This window comes from Dama dama, chromosome 15 (genome assembly GCF_033118175.1).
Source record: "Dama dama isolate Ldn47 chromosome 15, ASM3311817v1, whole genome shotgun sequence".
Taxonomy (NCBI): Eukaryota; Metazoa; Chordata; class Mammalia; order Artiodactyla; family Cervidae; genus Dama; species Dama dama.
Window position 1 is genome coordinate 12,519,661 of NC_083695.1, and position 14,379 is coordinate 12,534,039.

The window sequence follows — 14,379 nt, forward strand, 5'->3', positions numbered from 1 at the left end:
GCATGTGAAATCTTTCATTGTGGCATGTGAACCCTTAGTTGTGGCATGTGGAAACTAGTTCCCTGGCACCCTGCACAGGGACCATGGCGTCTTAGCTACTGGCCCACCAGGGAAGTCCCCCTAAAATTGTTGTCGTTAGAAGTTGTAGTTGCGAAGCGATTGGCACATGACTGAAGACTGAGCTCATCTTCTGGAAGCTTCTGTTTGTCTCTTGGAGAATCAGCTTAGCTGTTGCAGTTCAGTTTCTGCTTTGTGTTCTGTTAGTCTTTGAACATAAATCTGTTAGCAGTAGCCATGTTAGGTTTATAAACATGACTGTACTCTTTGGGGACAGGGATGTGTTGATCTCGTTTTAGCTGCTTGATTTGAAGTCAGTTAGTTTATCAATAAATATTCATTCATACATAAATCAATTCTTCCAACTAATATTCTTTCAAACTTTGAATTTAGGAAACATAGAGACAAGCACTTGGCATTTGGATCTTATCAAATCTTTAGGCTGATACTTTGACATCAAAGGATTATTCCCATTATACAGATAGGAAACTGAGGGTCAGGAAGGATAAGTCACTTTGCTGTGGTCTCAGCTAACCTGTGGTAGAGCCTGGCTGCTTGCTGACCATCACGTGCAAAGCAGTCTCTCTGCCTGCCCAGAACTGAGAGTCTAGAGGGGGTTAGTGACATGTGAGCAGGCTGGTATAAAATTGTGTGTGTGGTGTTAATGTATGGTGAGAAAGGAGGCAGGCTGCTAGGGGAGCCTGCGTTGAGATACTTTAGAACCAGTGGTAAGATTTGAGAAGGCTTCCGGAGAACTAATCTAAGAACTGAGATCTCGCTTCTGACACCTGTTAGTAGAGTGGAGGGAAGAAGCCTTGAGGAGCGTTTGGGCAGGGGGCACTCTGTGCAGAGCCCCCTGAGTGAAGTTGCACGAAGGGCAGAATGCGTGGGCCTGGGGTGGGTTTCGAGCAGCAGGACGAGGGGCTGCATAGCTACTCGTGGGCCAGACCCTGAGTGACATGTGTTGGGGAATCAGTGGAGCATTTTAGGATAATCTAGAGAAAACAAGAGTGGTGGTGGCAGTTGAGACATCACGGTCTGCATGGATTCGAGAACAGGCCAAAGGTGAGGTTGCCAGGTCGCAGTTTACACGCCGACTGCGAGCGGAGGGCAGGATGAGTCCCGGCTGCTTGGCTTGGGCCCTGGGGGCTGGCGGTGTCATTCCTGAGCTGGGCGTGGGGTGGCGGGGGAGCAGATGCCAAGGGGTGGCGCTGGAGGGTGTGAGCTGTCACAGCTCAGAGTGGCCCTGTGGTCACGGAGACATCTTCAGGCTGTGGATAGATTTTAGAGTCCTCAGCATAGAAAGTCACATGAAACTGCTAGAATTGCACAAGAAAATGGACAGAATTAAAAGAGAAGGCAGTCTCAAATAGTCCATGAGGAGCATCAACTCTTGAAGAAAATCAGAGGAGGGGCCAGCCATGAAACCAAAAAAAGAGAAGAATTCAGAGTCGTTGTGTCCCTATAGGTATGTCATGATAGTATGTTGAGTCAGTACTTTGGGGTAGTTTGATTTGCAACCATTCCAGTTTAGATGAATGGATGAAGCTAATCATGAGTGCCAGCTGCATGCCAGGCCCTATTGAGTGGTGAACAGTGTGGGCCAGAACCCTCCTCTGGTGGAGCGTATGACCACTTCACTTAGAAAGTCACATAAGAGCTCCACCTAAGAAACCTTTGGTTTGACCCTTTTATGGAGCACAGATTTTTTTTTTAAATCATTAAAAGTCATTTTTATTGATTAAAGAATTTGAGGAATTAGAATAATTACAATTGATATAATCTTATTGAAGCATAGTATATTTACAAAATTATGTTAGTTTCACATATATAACATAGAGATTCAGTGTTTTTACAGATTATAATATATTAAACTTATTATAAAATAATGGCTGTGACTCCCTCTGCTATGCAATATAGCCTTGTTTCTTAACTAATACACAGTAGTGTGTATCTCATGCCCCTGATGTGCCCCTCTCCCTTCCTCTTCTCCATTGGTGGCCGCTAGTTTGTTTTCTGTGTCTGTGAGTCTGTTTCTGTTTTGTTACGTACATTCATTTGCATTATTTTTTATTCTGTATTATATGTGGAACATGGATTCTGATTCAGCATCAGGTAGACTCACAATACAGGGATCCAGTGGAGACTGAATCCTTCAGACACTTTTTACTTTACCCTGATGAAGAAGTCATTAACTACACCAAGGGCATTGCTTTTCTAGGGCCATCAATTGAGAAATTCTCCCAAATAGCAACATGGAGTGCTTTGAAGAGTCGTTTAACACCAGTGTGAAAAGTCCACCCTCCAAAAGAATTTTTCTCCACAAATTGTAGGGTACTCCTATGTTACGAAACCTCAAGGAGATGAATTTTGCTCTTTTTTAATATTCTCATTTCCCCAAATATTTATCTTTTGTACCATCCCAATGTTTAATTCAGTGGCTGCTGCTGCTGCTAAGTCACGTCAGTCATGTCCAACTCTGTGTGACCCCATAGACGGCAGCCCACCAGGCTCCTGTCCCTGGGATTCTCCAGGCAAGAGTACTGGAGTGGGCTGCCATTTCCTTCTCCAGGGCATGAAATTGAAAAGTGAAAGTGAAGTCGCTCAGTCGTGTCCAACTCTTCGCGACCCCATGGACTGTGTAGCCTACCAGGCTCCTCCGTCCATGGGATTTTCCAGGCAAGAGTACTGGAGTGGGGTGCCATTGCCTTCTCCAGGGCATGAAATTGAAAAGTGAAAGTGAAGTCACTCAGTCGTGTCCAACTCTTCGCGACCCCATGGACTGTAGCCTACCAGGCTCCTCCGTCCATGGGATTTTCCAGGCAAGAGTACTGGAGTGGGGTGCCATTGCCTTCTCCGTTAATTCAGTGGAAAACACTGGAAACAGTGGCAGACTTTATTTTGAGGGGCTCCAATATCACTGCAGATGGTGACTGCAGCCATGAAATTAAAAGATGCTTACTCCTTGGGAGAAAAGTTATGACCAACCTAGACAGCATATTAAAAAGCAGAGACATTACTTTGCCAACAAAGGTCTATCTAGTCAAGGCTGTGGTTTTTCCAGTGGTCATGTATGGATGTGAGAGTTGGACTATAAAGAAAGCTGAGCACCGAAAAATTGATGCTTTTGAACTGTGGTGTTGGAGAAGACTCTTGAGAGTCCCTTGGACTGCAAGGCGATCCAACCAGTCCATCCTAAAGGAAATCAGTCCTGAGTGTTCATTGGAAGGAATGATGCTGAAGCTGAAACTCCGATACTTTGGCCACCTGATGCAAAGAGCTGACTCATTTGAAAAGACCCTGATGCTGGGAAAGATTGAAGGTGGGAGGAGAAGGTTATGACAGAGGATGAGATGGTTGGATGGCATCATTGATTCAATGGACATGAGTTTGAGTAGGCTCCGGGAGTTGGTGATGGACAGGGAGGCCTGGAGTTCTGCAGTCCATGGGGTCGCAAAGAGTCAGACTTGACTGAGCGACTGAACTGAACTGAATGTTTAATTCAAGATAAATGGCTAAAAATGAACTTTCATGTCCATGCATGCTGTGGTTGCTAAGTCACTCAGTCAAGTCCGATTCTTTGCGACCCCGTGGACTGCAGCCTGCCAGGCCCTTCTGTCCATAGGATTCTCCAGGCAAGAATACTGGAGTGGGTTGCCATGCCCTTCTCCAGGTCTACCAAAATATGGTTATTATGGACTATCTATATCCATTTATGACCATCATTATGGATAGTAGTCCATTTGTCAAATTTTTTCATATCCTTGGTGTTCGTGGTCTACTATGATAAAGATCCAGGTTAATGGATTGTTTTATAGCTCCTTAGTCATAACTTCATTGATACCAGGCTGAATATGCTTGAACATAATGATATCATGAGACGTGTGCTTCAGGTGCTTAGACCTTGCGCATGAACTCACCTCACCCCTATCGTCTTCCTGGCCACAGACAGGATGAACCTAGGGAATGTTTTTTCCTGTTTTTATTCCCTACTCAGATATACATGTTAGTGTTAGAATCGATAGAATATGAGTATGAAAGATGCATGTTTTTATGGTAGTTATATTTTATTATAACTCTGTGGTATAATTTTAACCATTTTTTCCCCTTGAATGAGGCTCCTAATTTGTGTGTGTTGTGGTCTTCAATCCATTTGCTACAGCTGCAATCCTGGTAAGTGGCTCAATTGTAACTATAATGTTGCTCTTGAAGACTCACTGATGTCTCATGGAAAACTTGGAAAAACGTTCTATTTAAACACAATTATTCTTAAATATCACATTTTCTCCATTTCTGTCCTTGAAAAATTGTTACCAAGACCATTAGAATGAGAACACCTTGGTCCTTCCGGCTCTGAAATTCTTTAGTTTCTCTGAGTGGCCTTTTGTTGGGTCTTCAGCCCTTCCTCTCAAAGCTGCCCCACCACCTGTGAAGTCACACAGGTTCCGGTGTAGATTTTAAAAAGCTCGCAGAGTACTGGTTACACCTTCTTATTTTATTTTTCCCCCTCAAGAGCAAAATCCATAGAATTTAATGTAGTGTAAGAATAATTGGAAACTATTAGGGGAAGATGTCCTTGACATTAAAAACGAACTCAAGGAAAGGGAGAGCACTGTCTGAGGAAACAGGGTCAGAAGAGGGTAAGTTCATTAAGTGATGACAGAAGTCGAAAGAAATGGGTTGGCTTCTTTGTCCTCTGAGAAGTAAGAAGCTGCAGTTTTTGCTGAGATGCTGAGGCAAGAAGGTCTTTCGGCGGCTGCTACAGGGAATGGGACAGGGGATGACAAGGACAGGACCAACCCTGATAGTTGGCTTGTATTTCACACTAGTGTCACAGACGTGCTTTGCGGATTGCATTTTCCCAGTCCTGAAGTGGTGCCCGCCTGTAACTGTGCGCTCTCTGCTTTGTCTGGAGGCCAGTCAGAGCGCCCTCATTTCTGCAGACTACGGTTTCAAGACTCTTCTCGGAAATGTCATCCTCTTCCTATCCCTTCCATCATTTTGGGAATCATAACCAGTCAGCTGCATGGCACGCTGCCCTGCTCTTGTCATTCATTGTAGGTTTGAGCACAGAGGATTATAAATATCTGATCAGTACAAAGAACAGAGCTGTTTACAGGTGTTTGCAGGATGCTTCCTGGATTACACCTTCACTGCTTCACTTGCTACCAAGAGTGTGAATCCCTGTCTTTTAGAAACTTCTCAACTGCATGCTGCATGAAAACAAGAAGAAGGTTAGAACTAGGGAGAAAGCTAAAAATAATGAGAAACACAGAGAGGTCTTACGTTTCAGGCTGCTGTAAGCCAGACACCTTGACCCGGGACCCTTCCCTGTTCGTCCCTGGGGTGCGGGACACGCAGGGCTGGCTGACTGGTAGAGGGTGTCCTGCGTATGTGCACACACTTGTGCCCGGCTCTGTCTCCCTCTCACCCAGAGTCTGAAACCCAGATTCTGGATTGTTCCAGAGGCCATTCCAGCTCACGCTTCAGCTTTTCTTTCTCTCCATTGTTTCTTTCTGCCCTTCACCCTCTTCAGCGCCTTTGCCATTCCGTCTTGACATCTGCTTTTCAAAGACACTGATTTCAGTTCTTCCCGGTGAACCACAGTACTTTTTAAAATTACATGATATAACTATTTCTAACTTACCTTACTGAAAAACAAATGCTGTCATTATTTTGAGGTGTTTTATTTTTATCACAGTGTTAAAATATATGAGTATTTTAGTAATACTTTTAAAAGAAAGGTGCCCTCTATAATTCTGTCATTAGAGATTCATCTGGGGAGCTATGGCAAGCTAGAAAATGTGGGCTGGAGTACGAGGTGGCAGGAAGGGATTTGCAGGAGTTCTGCTGCAGCTTCAGATTGAGAGTGTTATCCAGTTACGCTGTCAAGAATGTTTTGACTTTGAGCACGCTGAGTTGTTAGTGGTACACATCAAATGTGTTGTGTGTGTGCACGCTCAGTCGCTCAGTCGTGTCCAGCTCTTTGCCACGCCATGGACTGTAACCCGCCAGGCTCCTCTGTCCATGGAATTCTTCAGGCAAGAATACTGGAGTGGGTTGCCATTTCCTTCTGCAGGGGATCTTCCCGATCCAGGGATTGAACCCGTGTTTCCTGCATTGCAGGCGGGTTCTTTACCACCGACCACCAGGGAAGCCCCAGTGGGAGAATAAAGGGGTTGTTATGTTTCTGTCCTCTTCAGTGGTAATCACATTGTTTAAATTTTCCGTGCTTGGATCAGTTTGGGGAGTTTCTATTTTGCCAGGGAATCTTAGTTTCTTCTATGTTTCTAAATTTGTTACTGTAGAGTTGTTTGTGGTATATTTCTTTTTCATTTAGTTTTATTTCACTTAGACATGTCTGTGTGGTCATGTCTCCTCTCTCATTTCCAAACTTGTGTAAGATTTTTCTTTCTCTCTTTCCCTTATTTCAGATTTGGGAAGGAGTGTATCCATTTTCTTACTCTTCAAAAAAAGCTTGGGGGAGAATGGATACGTGTATATGTATGGCCAAGTCCCTTGGATGTTTACCTGAAACTACCACAAAATTGTTAATTGGCTGTGCCCCAATACAAAATGTTTTTGGTGTTAAAAAAATTAAAATTAAAAAGAAAATAAAAATTTAAAAAAATCCCTTGTTTGGATGTGTCTGTTTTTTCTATCCCCATTCCATTAATTTCAACTTTTATCTCTTTCCGTTCCTTCTCTCCTGATTTCTTTTGGTACATTTTGTTATTGTTGAGGTGATGAGCACTTAGTTCCTTATTATATTTCTAGAAACATCACAGTTCGGTGCTTGGAACTAGATCCTTAGTAGGGCATGGTTCTTTCTTCTGTAACAGGGATACAGACTAGTGATAGATAATAAAAAGGAGTGTCACATTAATGCCTCGAGAATTCACATAGCTCTGTGCCAACCATTAGACGTCATTCTTACCCTTTGAGATTGTGTTGAGTGTTCTGTAAGCAGCGAACTTCTCAGTAGAATGTATACATCATGTAGACGCCTACTACAGTGAATCAAATACCATTTCAGCAGAGAGCTAACAGGCCAGAAGTTGTTTTCCTTCATTTCTCAGTTGTCATTTTTCCAGTTTCCAGGAAAGGATGTGGTGATAATCTAAATTATAGAGGGCATAACTATAATTCTGAATCATCTGTGGTTCTTTGAAATATAATACTTGTATGTGAAATAGATAAGATGCTTTCAGCTCTGGTCCCTCTCTGAGCACCCTGGGCAGATCCTGGTCTGTTGAATCCACGGAAGCATCTGTCTGCTCGCTCCCTATTGGTTTCCCCATCCTAAAATATCATTATTCCCTCAGTTATGAAGCTGCCCTGGGTGCAGACAGCATGTTGTCATGCCCACTCTAACTTCTTGTTATTTTTCTCCAATGGAGAAGAAAGCAGGCTGCCGTCATAATATCTGCTATTTCTGGAGATTACCACATGGTCATCAGAAAGTCGTTAAGAACCCATTGGAATGAGTCCTTACACTGTTCAGCTATTTGGAATTTTAACATTACTCCTGACTGAACTACAGTTGTTTTTTATGCTTTGGTGAAGGCTGAGGGAAAGCAGCTAGCTATATTATACCTTTATTCTCATCATTGTTTTCAGAAGAAGTAAAATCATTCTTTTTTTTTATTCCTTATGCAGCAGCAAGATTCCTTGACAGCCATGAGCTCAGGAAATATGTAGTACCTGGAAAATATTTTTGTTTAATTGAAAACAGAATAAATTGAAAAATTATTTATAATTAAAGAGGAGAGTTAGTGAGGTCAAGTTTTCTACCGGCCACAAAGATGAATCGTATTTTAAATCGCTAAGCTTCTGTTTTCCCCACACATTGTCAAGTTGCTGTTGGCATAATGAACTAGAAAGTTGTACTTGTTTAGGCACCAGATTCTTTTTTTTCCCTTAACATTTTATTTTATATTGCAGTATAGTCGATTAACAATGTTTTGATAGTTTCAGATGGGCAGCAAATACCATTTTCACAGAGAACTATCAGCCAGAAGTTGTTCTCTTTCATTTCTCGGTTGTCATTTTTTTCAGTTTCTAGGAACAGCTTTGGTGATAATCTAAATTATAGAGGAAATAATATATGTATTACATTACATATATTGCATACATGCCATATATATACATGTATCCATTCTCCCCTAAACTCCCCGCCCATCCACGCTGCCACTTGACATTGAGCACAGTTCTCTGTGCCATACAGTAGATTAAGAATCTGACACCAGATTCTTAGAAACTCCTTCTCACAGTCAGGAGGATCTCTGTGAGTTCCTATCTGCTTGCAAGAAAACATTCTGAAAACTCATTGTTAATGCCTGATACTGACCTTTTTGCTGCTGGACATTTTGAGTTTACCTGTTTCAGTTTAAGAACACTCAAACAATTGCATTACCATTGTGTTACTCTTGTAACTAGTTGAAATGTTGCTTGGTTAACTGAGTTAAGCCCAGCTACATCCTTAGATAATGTTGATATGGAGTTGAAGGGCATGGCTCCTGGCTTAGGGGAGCTTCCAGTTCACTAGTGGAGGAGAGTGTTCAGTAAACCAGAAGAGTATAAGAGAAACTGCTATGGCAGTGTGGATGCGGGCGCTATGGAAACACAGAGGAGGCACTCTTTGCTCAGATGTGGGCCCACGGTGGGAGGGTGCTGCTCGATTGTGTGGTGTAAACTCTAGGCTGCCAAGTAGAGTGAGAGGGCAGAGTGTTTGGGGAGAAGAGGAGCATGATGTGGAACCATGAAACTTCCTGACAGTTTGGGGGGAACTGGAGAGAAGGGCAGATAAGAAGCTGTGTGGGCAGTGTGTTGAACTTGAGCTGCAGTGATTGTTAATGGCTATTTTCTGTTTTTTAATTCAGGTGAAGGAAACACTCCTGGCCAGACGTCTTAAGGGATGCTGCTGGAAAGGACGGAGGTGGACAAAATTATTACAGACTGAGAAGCAAGTTGGTTTTGGGGGAACCATACTCTGAGGATGTTGTTTGCGTTTGGTTAACAAGAGGAAATACAGCTCTAGAAGAAGCCTTTGTAAATAACAATGTAATTAGGTTTACAGCAGTCTTCTGGTGAGACTGGGAGCTCCTTGCCTTGGCAGACATGAGTGACCCCAGGCAGTCACAAGAAGAAAAGCACAAACTCGGCAGAGCCTCTTCAAAGTTCAAGGATCCTCCCCGAATCATGCAGTCAGATGATTATTTTGCTCGAAAATTTAAAGCCATCAACGGCAACATGGGACCCACCACTTCTTTAACTGCCTCCAGTTCCAATGAGAGTGGTGGTCCAGCTAATGGTACCCCAGCCGTGCCCAAGATGGGTGTGAGAGCAAGGGTGTCTGAGTGGCCTCCTAAAAAGGACTCCTCCAAGGAACTGACCTGCAAGACCCTATGGGAAAGCCGATCCCAGACCAGCTATGAAAGCGTCACATCCATTATACACAATGGGCAAAATGATGGGAGCGATGGCCAACAGGAGGAGCCGCTCGATCTGGACTTTGTGGAGGCAAAGTATGCCTTCGGAGACATCTTTGTGCACTCCCCACAAAGAGGACTGCACCCCATAAGACAGAGAAGCAATAGTGATGTCACCATCAGTGACATTGACGCAGAAGACGTCTTAGACCAAAATGCAGTGAACCCCAACACAGGGGCTGCCCTTCACAGGGAGTACGGAAGCACATCGTCCATCGACCGGCAGGGCTTGTCGGGGGAGAACTTTTTTGCTATGCTTCGAGGGTATCGGCTGGAGAACTATGACCACAAGGCCATGGCCCCTTTTGGGTTCCCCGAGTTCTTCCCCTGCGACCCAGCGATCTCCCCCAGTCTTCACGCTGCAGCACAGATTTCTAGAGGCGAGTTCGTACGCATCTCAGGATTAGACTATATGGACAGCGCCCTCCTCCTGGGGCGAGACAGGGACAAGCCTTTCAAACGGAGGTTGAAGTCAGAGTCAGTGGAAACGTCCCTCTTCCGCAAGCTGCGGGCCGTGAAAAGTGAGCATGAGACGTTCAAGTTCACCTGCGAGCTGGAAGATGGGCGTCTTGAGAGGGGGGTCCGCCCTTGGAACTGCCAGCGCTGTTTTGCACACTATGATGTCCAGAGCATCTTGTTCAATATCAACGAAGCCATGGCCACGCGGGCGAACGTGGGCAGGAGGAAAAACATCACCACCGGGGCCTCGGCGGCATCCCAGACTCAGATGCCAGCCGGCCCGCCGGGCAGCTGTGACTCCCCGCTGGGGAGCAAGGAGGACCTCAACTCCAAAGAGAACCTCGATGCCGATGAGGGTGACGGAAAGAGCAATGACCTGGTCCTCAGCTGCCCTTACTTCCGGAATGAGACAGGCGGGGAAGGCGACCGGAGGATCGCCCTGTCCAGGGCCAACTCGTCGTCCTTCAGTTCTGGGGAGAGCTGCTCCTTCGAGTCTTCGCTGAGCTCTCACTGCACCAACGCAGGCGTCTCGGTCCTGGAGGTGCCCAGGGAGAACCAGCCCATCCACAGGGAGAAGGTGAAGCGTTATGTCATTGAGCACATCGACCTGGGGGCCTACTACTACCGCAAGTTCTTCTACGGCAAAGGTAAGGACACACCTCTGTCCCGGGGTCCCTCCCCGACGCGACTTGTGACATGCGGCTTTGCGTCAGATCATCACCATCAGGGTGTCTGAGGCCGTTGTCTCCCGGGCTTGGGCTTGGTCTGTATCATGGAGCCTCCACCATTGTTGGACTGATCCTTCCTTGTTTTTTTTTTTTTTTCATTTATTTTTATTAGTTGGAGGCTAATCACTTTACAATATTGTAGTGGTTTTTGCCATACATTGACATGAATCAGCCATGGATTTACATGTGTTCCCCTTCCCGATCCCCCCTCCCGCCTCCCTCCCCATCCCATCCCTCTGGATCTTCCCAGTGCACCAGCCCTGAGCACTTGTCTCATGCATCCAACCTGGGCTGGTGATCTGTTTCACACTTGATAGTATACTTGTTTCAATGCTGTTCTCTCGAAACATCCCACCCTCGCCTTCTCCCACAGAGTCCAGAAGTCTGTTCTGTACATCTGTGTCTCTTTTTCTATTTTGCATATTGGGTTATCATTACCATCTTTTTAAAATTCCATATATATGCGTTAGTATACTGTATTGGTCTTTATCTTTCTGGCTTACTTCACTCTATAATGGGCTCCAGTTTCATCCATCTCATTAGAACTGATTCAAATGAATTCTTTTTTAATGGCTGAGTAATATTCCATTGTGTATATATGTACCACAGCTTCGTTATCCATTCATCTGCTGATGGGCATCTAGGTTGCTTCCATGTCCTGGCTATTATAAACAGTGCTGTGATGAACATTGGGGTGCACGTGTCTCTTTCAGATCTGGTTTCCTCGGTGTGTATGCCCAGGAGTGGGATTGCTGGGTCATATGGCAGTTCTATTTCCAGTTTTTTAAGGAATCTCCACACTGTTCTCCATAGCGGCTATACTAGTTTGCATTCCCACCAACAGTGTAAGAGGGTTCCCTTTTCTCCACACCCTCTCCAGCATTTATTGCTTGTAGACTTTTGGATAGCAGCCATCCTGACTGGCATGTAATGGTACCTCATTGTGGTCCTTCCTTATGTTTTAAAAAAATTTAAAACCTTTTGGCCACACTGTGCGGCATGCTGGATCTTAGTTCCCCAACCAGGAATTAAACCAGTGTCCCCTGCAGTGGAAGCTCAGAGTCCTAACCTCTTGTTGTTTGTTGTTTAGTCACTAAGCCATATATATGGGACTCTTTGTAACCCCATGGACTGTAGCCCTCCAGGCTCCTCTGTCCGTGGGATTTCCCAGGCAAGAATACTAGAGTGGGTTGTCATTTCCTTCTCCAGGGCATCTTCCTGACCCAGGGATCAAACCTGCTTCTCCTGCATTGGCAGGTGGGTTCTTTATCAACTGAGCCACCAGGGAAGCCCCCTAGCCACTTGACTGTCAGGGGGTTCCCTTATCTCTTCTTTAGAGATCCCCAATTCCCTTCCGTCATTGATTCCTGGTCCCTGATATGGAAACACCTACTCTTGCCTTCTCTCGGCCAATTTGTGAGCATCACAGACGTCAGCCTCCATTTAGGTTACTCCGTTTAGGGTGTCTTCATTGGTGAAGTCTGTTGCTCTTTCATCCTCTGAATAGTCTTTTATACTGTGAACAATGAATACTTCTCATTCTTTTGCCTCTAGTTTTTCCTGTATTTTCCTCTGGGTACCTTGGCTTCATCTTTTAAATGTTATGTCTTCACAGCTCCTACTGCATTGTTGTGTGTGTTGGAAGTGTTAAGCAAATCTTGTTCAAAGAATGTATGAATGTATAAATTAGTAGGATAGATAGGTTTCTTGTGTTTTTACAAATAGGCTTAAAGATTAAGATACAAATAGTTCTTTGCTGTTGTTATTTTAGAAGTTCTTTAAGTACATGTAATATATGACAAATGATGTTTGCTTTTGTTTGTGTGTCCTTGAAGGATACATCCCTCGGAGGTCATGTAGTTGAGGACTTCCCTGGTGGGCTAGTGGTTAAGGCTCCATGTTTCCAATGCTAGGGGCATGGGTTCGATCCCTGGTCAGGGCATTAAAATACCATGTGATATTTTAGGATGTGTGGCACAGCCAAAAAAAGTACAATAAATTATGTGATTCAGTCTTCAGCCTTTCAATGTGTCCTCGATTATTCCAGAGACATGAGAATCCACTCTGTGTCAGAGACAGACCTACAGAGAAGCGTGTTTTACACACACACAAGTAAAACACATGAAATGAAACACCCAGGGACCCTCACCCCACCTTCTTAGTGGGTGTGACTGCCTTCCTTTCCCCTTCCTTGGTGACATACTCTTTGGGGCTGCTTTTTCTGTACGCGCTTCCCCGGCCACCCCCTCCACCCTGACATCCCCCTTGGAGCGCTGAGCTGGGGGAGGCGCTTCTCCTGTTCCTGCGGGAGGGAACCATCCTGCCACCGGCGTGGATAAGTTCGAGCTGACTGCACTCTGCATTTGTTCAGTATTGGTTTCTGTCTTCAGAATGCTTGTCTGCAGTCTGACTACAGCTGTTTCTTTTTGGGGTTAGGTTTGGGGTTAGGTCAGTAAATACTTACTGCCAGCATCTCATTTGCGTTCCTTTTACATATCTTGGTGCAGTAAGTCTACACAATGTATACATAGTAAAGAGCCGATGTTTTCTGCACCCAGGGTTGCCACCTTCTCATCCATTTAATGTCCTTAGGATCTGTTCCACGAGATAATTTAACTCTGACCTCGGGAGGTCACTCCATCCACATAGTCCCTGGAGCCTTCTTACGGACTACAAGCTTACATTTATTAAATGAATAAATGAATTATTAAATGAGTAATTATTAAATGAATAAATTTCCCCCACTTTTGCATCAATCTAAATTTAACCTATCATCCATAATCATATTATGAAATCATATAAATTAATGAAGTGAATATAATGTTGATAAGCACCCATAGCTAAATAAGCAGACACTGGAATGGTGACTGGTCAAATACTTTGAGTTGATCTTGTATTGACGATGTGATGGGACTGAAATAATTTTGTCAACATCTTGGTTCCCCAGCTGTGTCCCATGCATTCCCATCTCAGCCCTGGTCCCTCAGTATCACCAATGTGAGCTGTTGCCTTGGAGCCAGTGAACTCACAGAACCCTAGACCTTCTCTTTAGTCTATGCCAGAAATAAATCACGATCCTCAGGATTGCTCATCCAGGGGCAGTGCATTATAAAACTCTGCTCATGGATGCTCTCGAGGTAGAAGTGTAGTTATTTTTGGAAAGGGATACCATGAAGAAATAGACTTCCTGCTTAAGATCTTTTTTTTTTTTTTAATTGATGAAGCTATGGCTGTCGATGCTAGTGATAAAATAGTCTCTTAGAATTATTATGCCCTGAAATCCTTATGCAGTGAGTCGTAGTAAGTAGTTTTTGTGATTCACCCTTTAAAACATCAGGATGTAAAAAAAGGATATGTATGTGTTTATGTATAATGCATATTTATACAAACACTTACTGCTAGCATCTCATTTGCATATCTTAGTGTAGTAAGTCTACAGAGTGTATACAGAATTAAAAAACCAATGTTTTCTGCACCCAAGGTTGCCACCCTCTGATCCATTTAATGTCCTTAGGGTCTATTCCAAGAGATCATTTAAGTTTCCCAGATTCTGTTAATCCTCTTAACTGCTTTTTGTAGTTTTTCTCTTGAAGTCTTACTGTCACTTCCTGATGGTTAGAAAGAGCTGTCTGTGAGTGGCATAT

General features: G+C 44.1%; 1 protein-coding gene across 9 annotated transcripts in view; it reads left to right on the forward strand.

Annotated features, from left to right (window-relative positions):
- SIPA1L2 (signal induced proliferation associated 1 like 2) overlaps positions 1 to 14,379 on the forward strand; it is a 234,655-nt gene that overhangs the window by 111,944 nt on the left and 108,332 nt on the right. For all 9 annotated transcript variants that reach the window (XM_061161477.1, XM_061161484.1, XM_061161485.1 and 6 more), the window contains one exon: positions 8,940 to 10,654. In XM_061161477.1, the coding sequence (XP_061017460.1) occupies positions 9,178 to 10,654 (1,477 nt within the window). In that variant the 5' untranslated portion in view covers positions 8,940 to 9,177. The remainder of the gene's footprint in view (positions 1 to 8,939; positions 10,655 to 14,379) is intronic.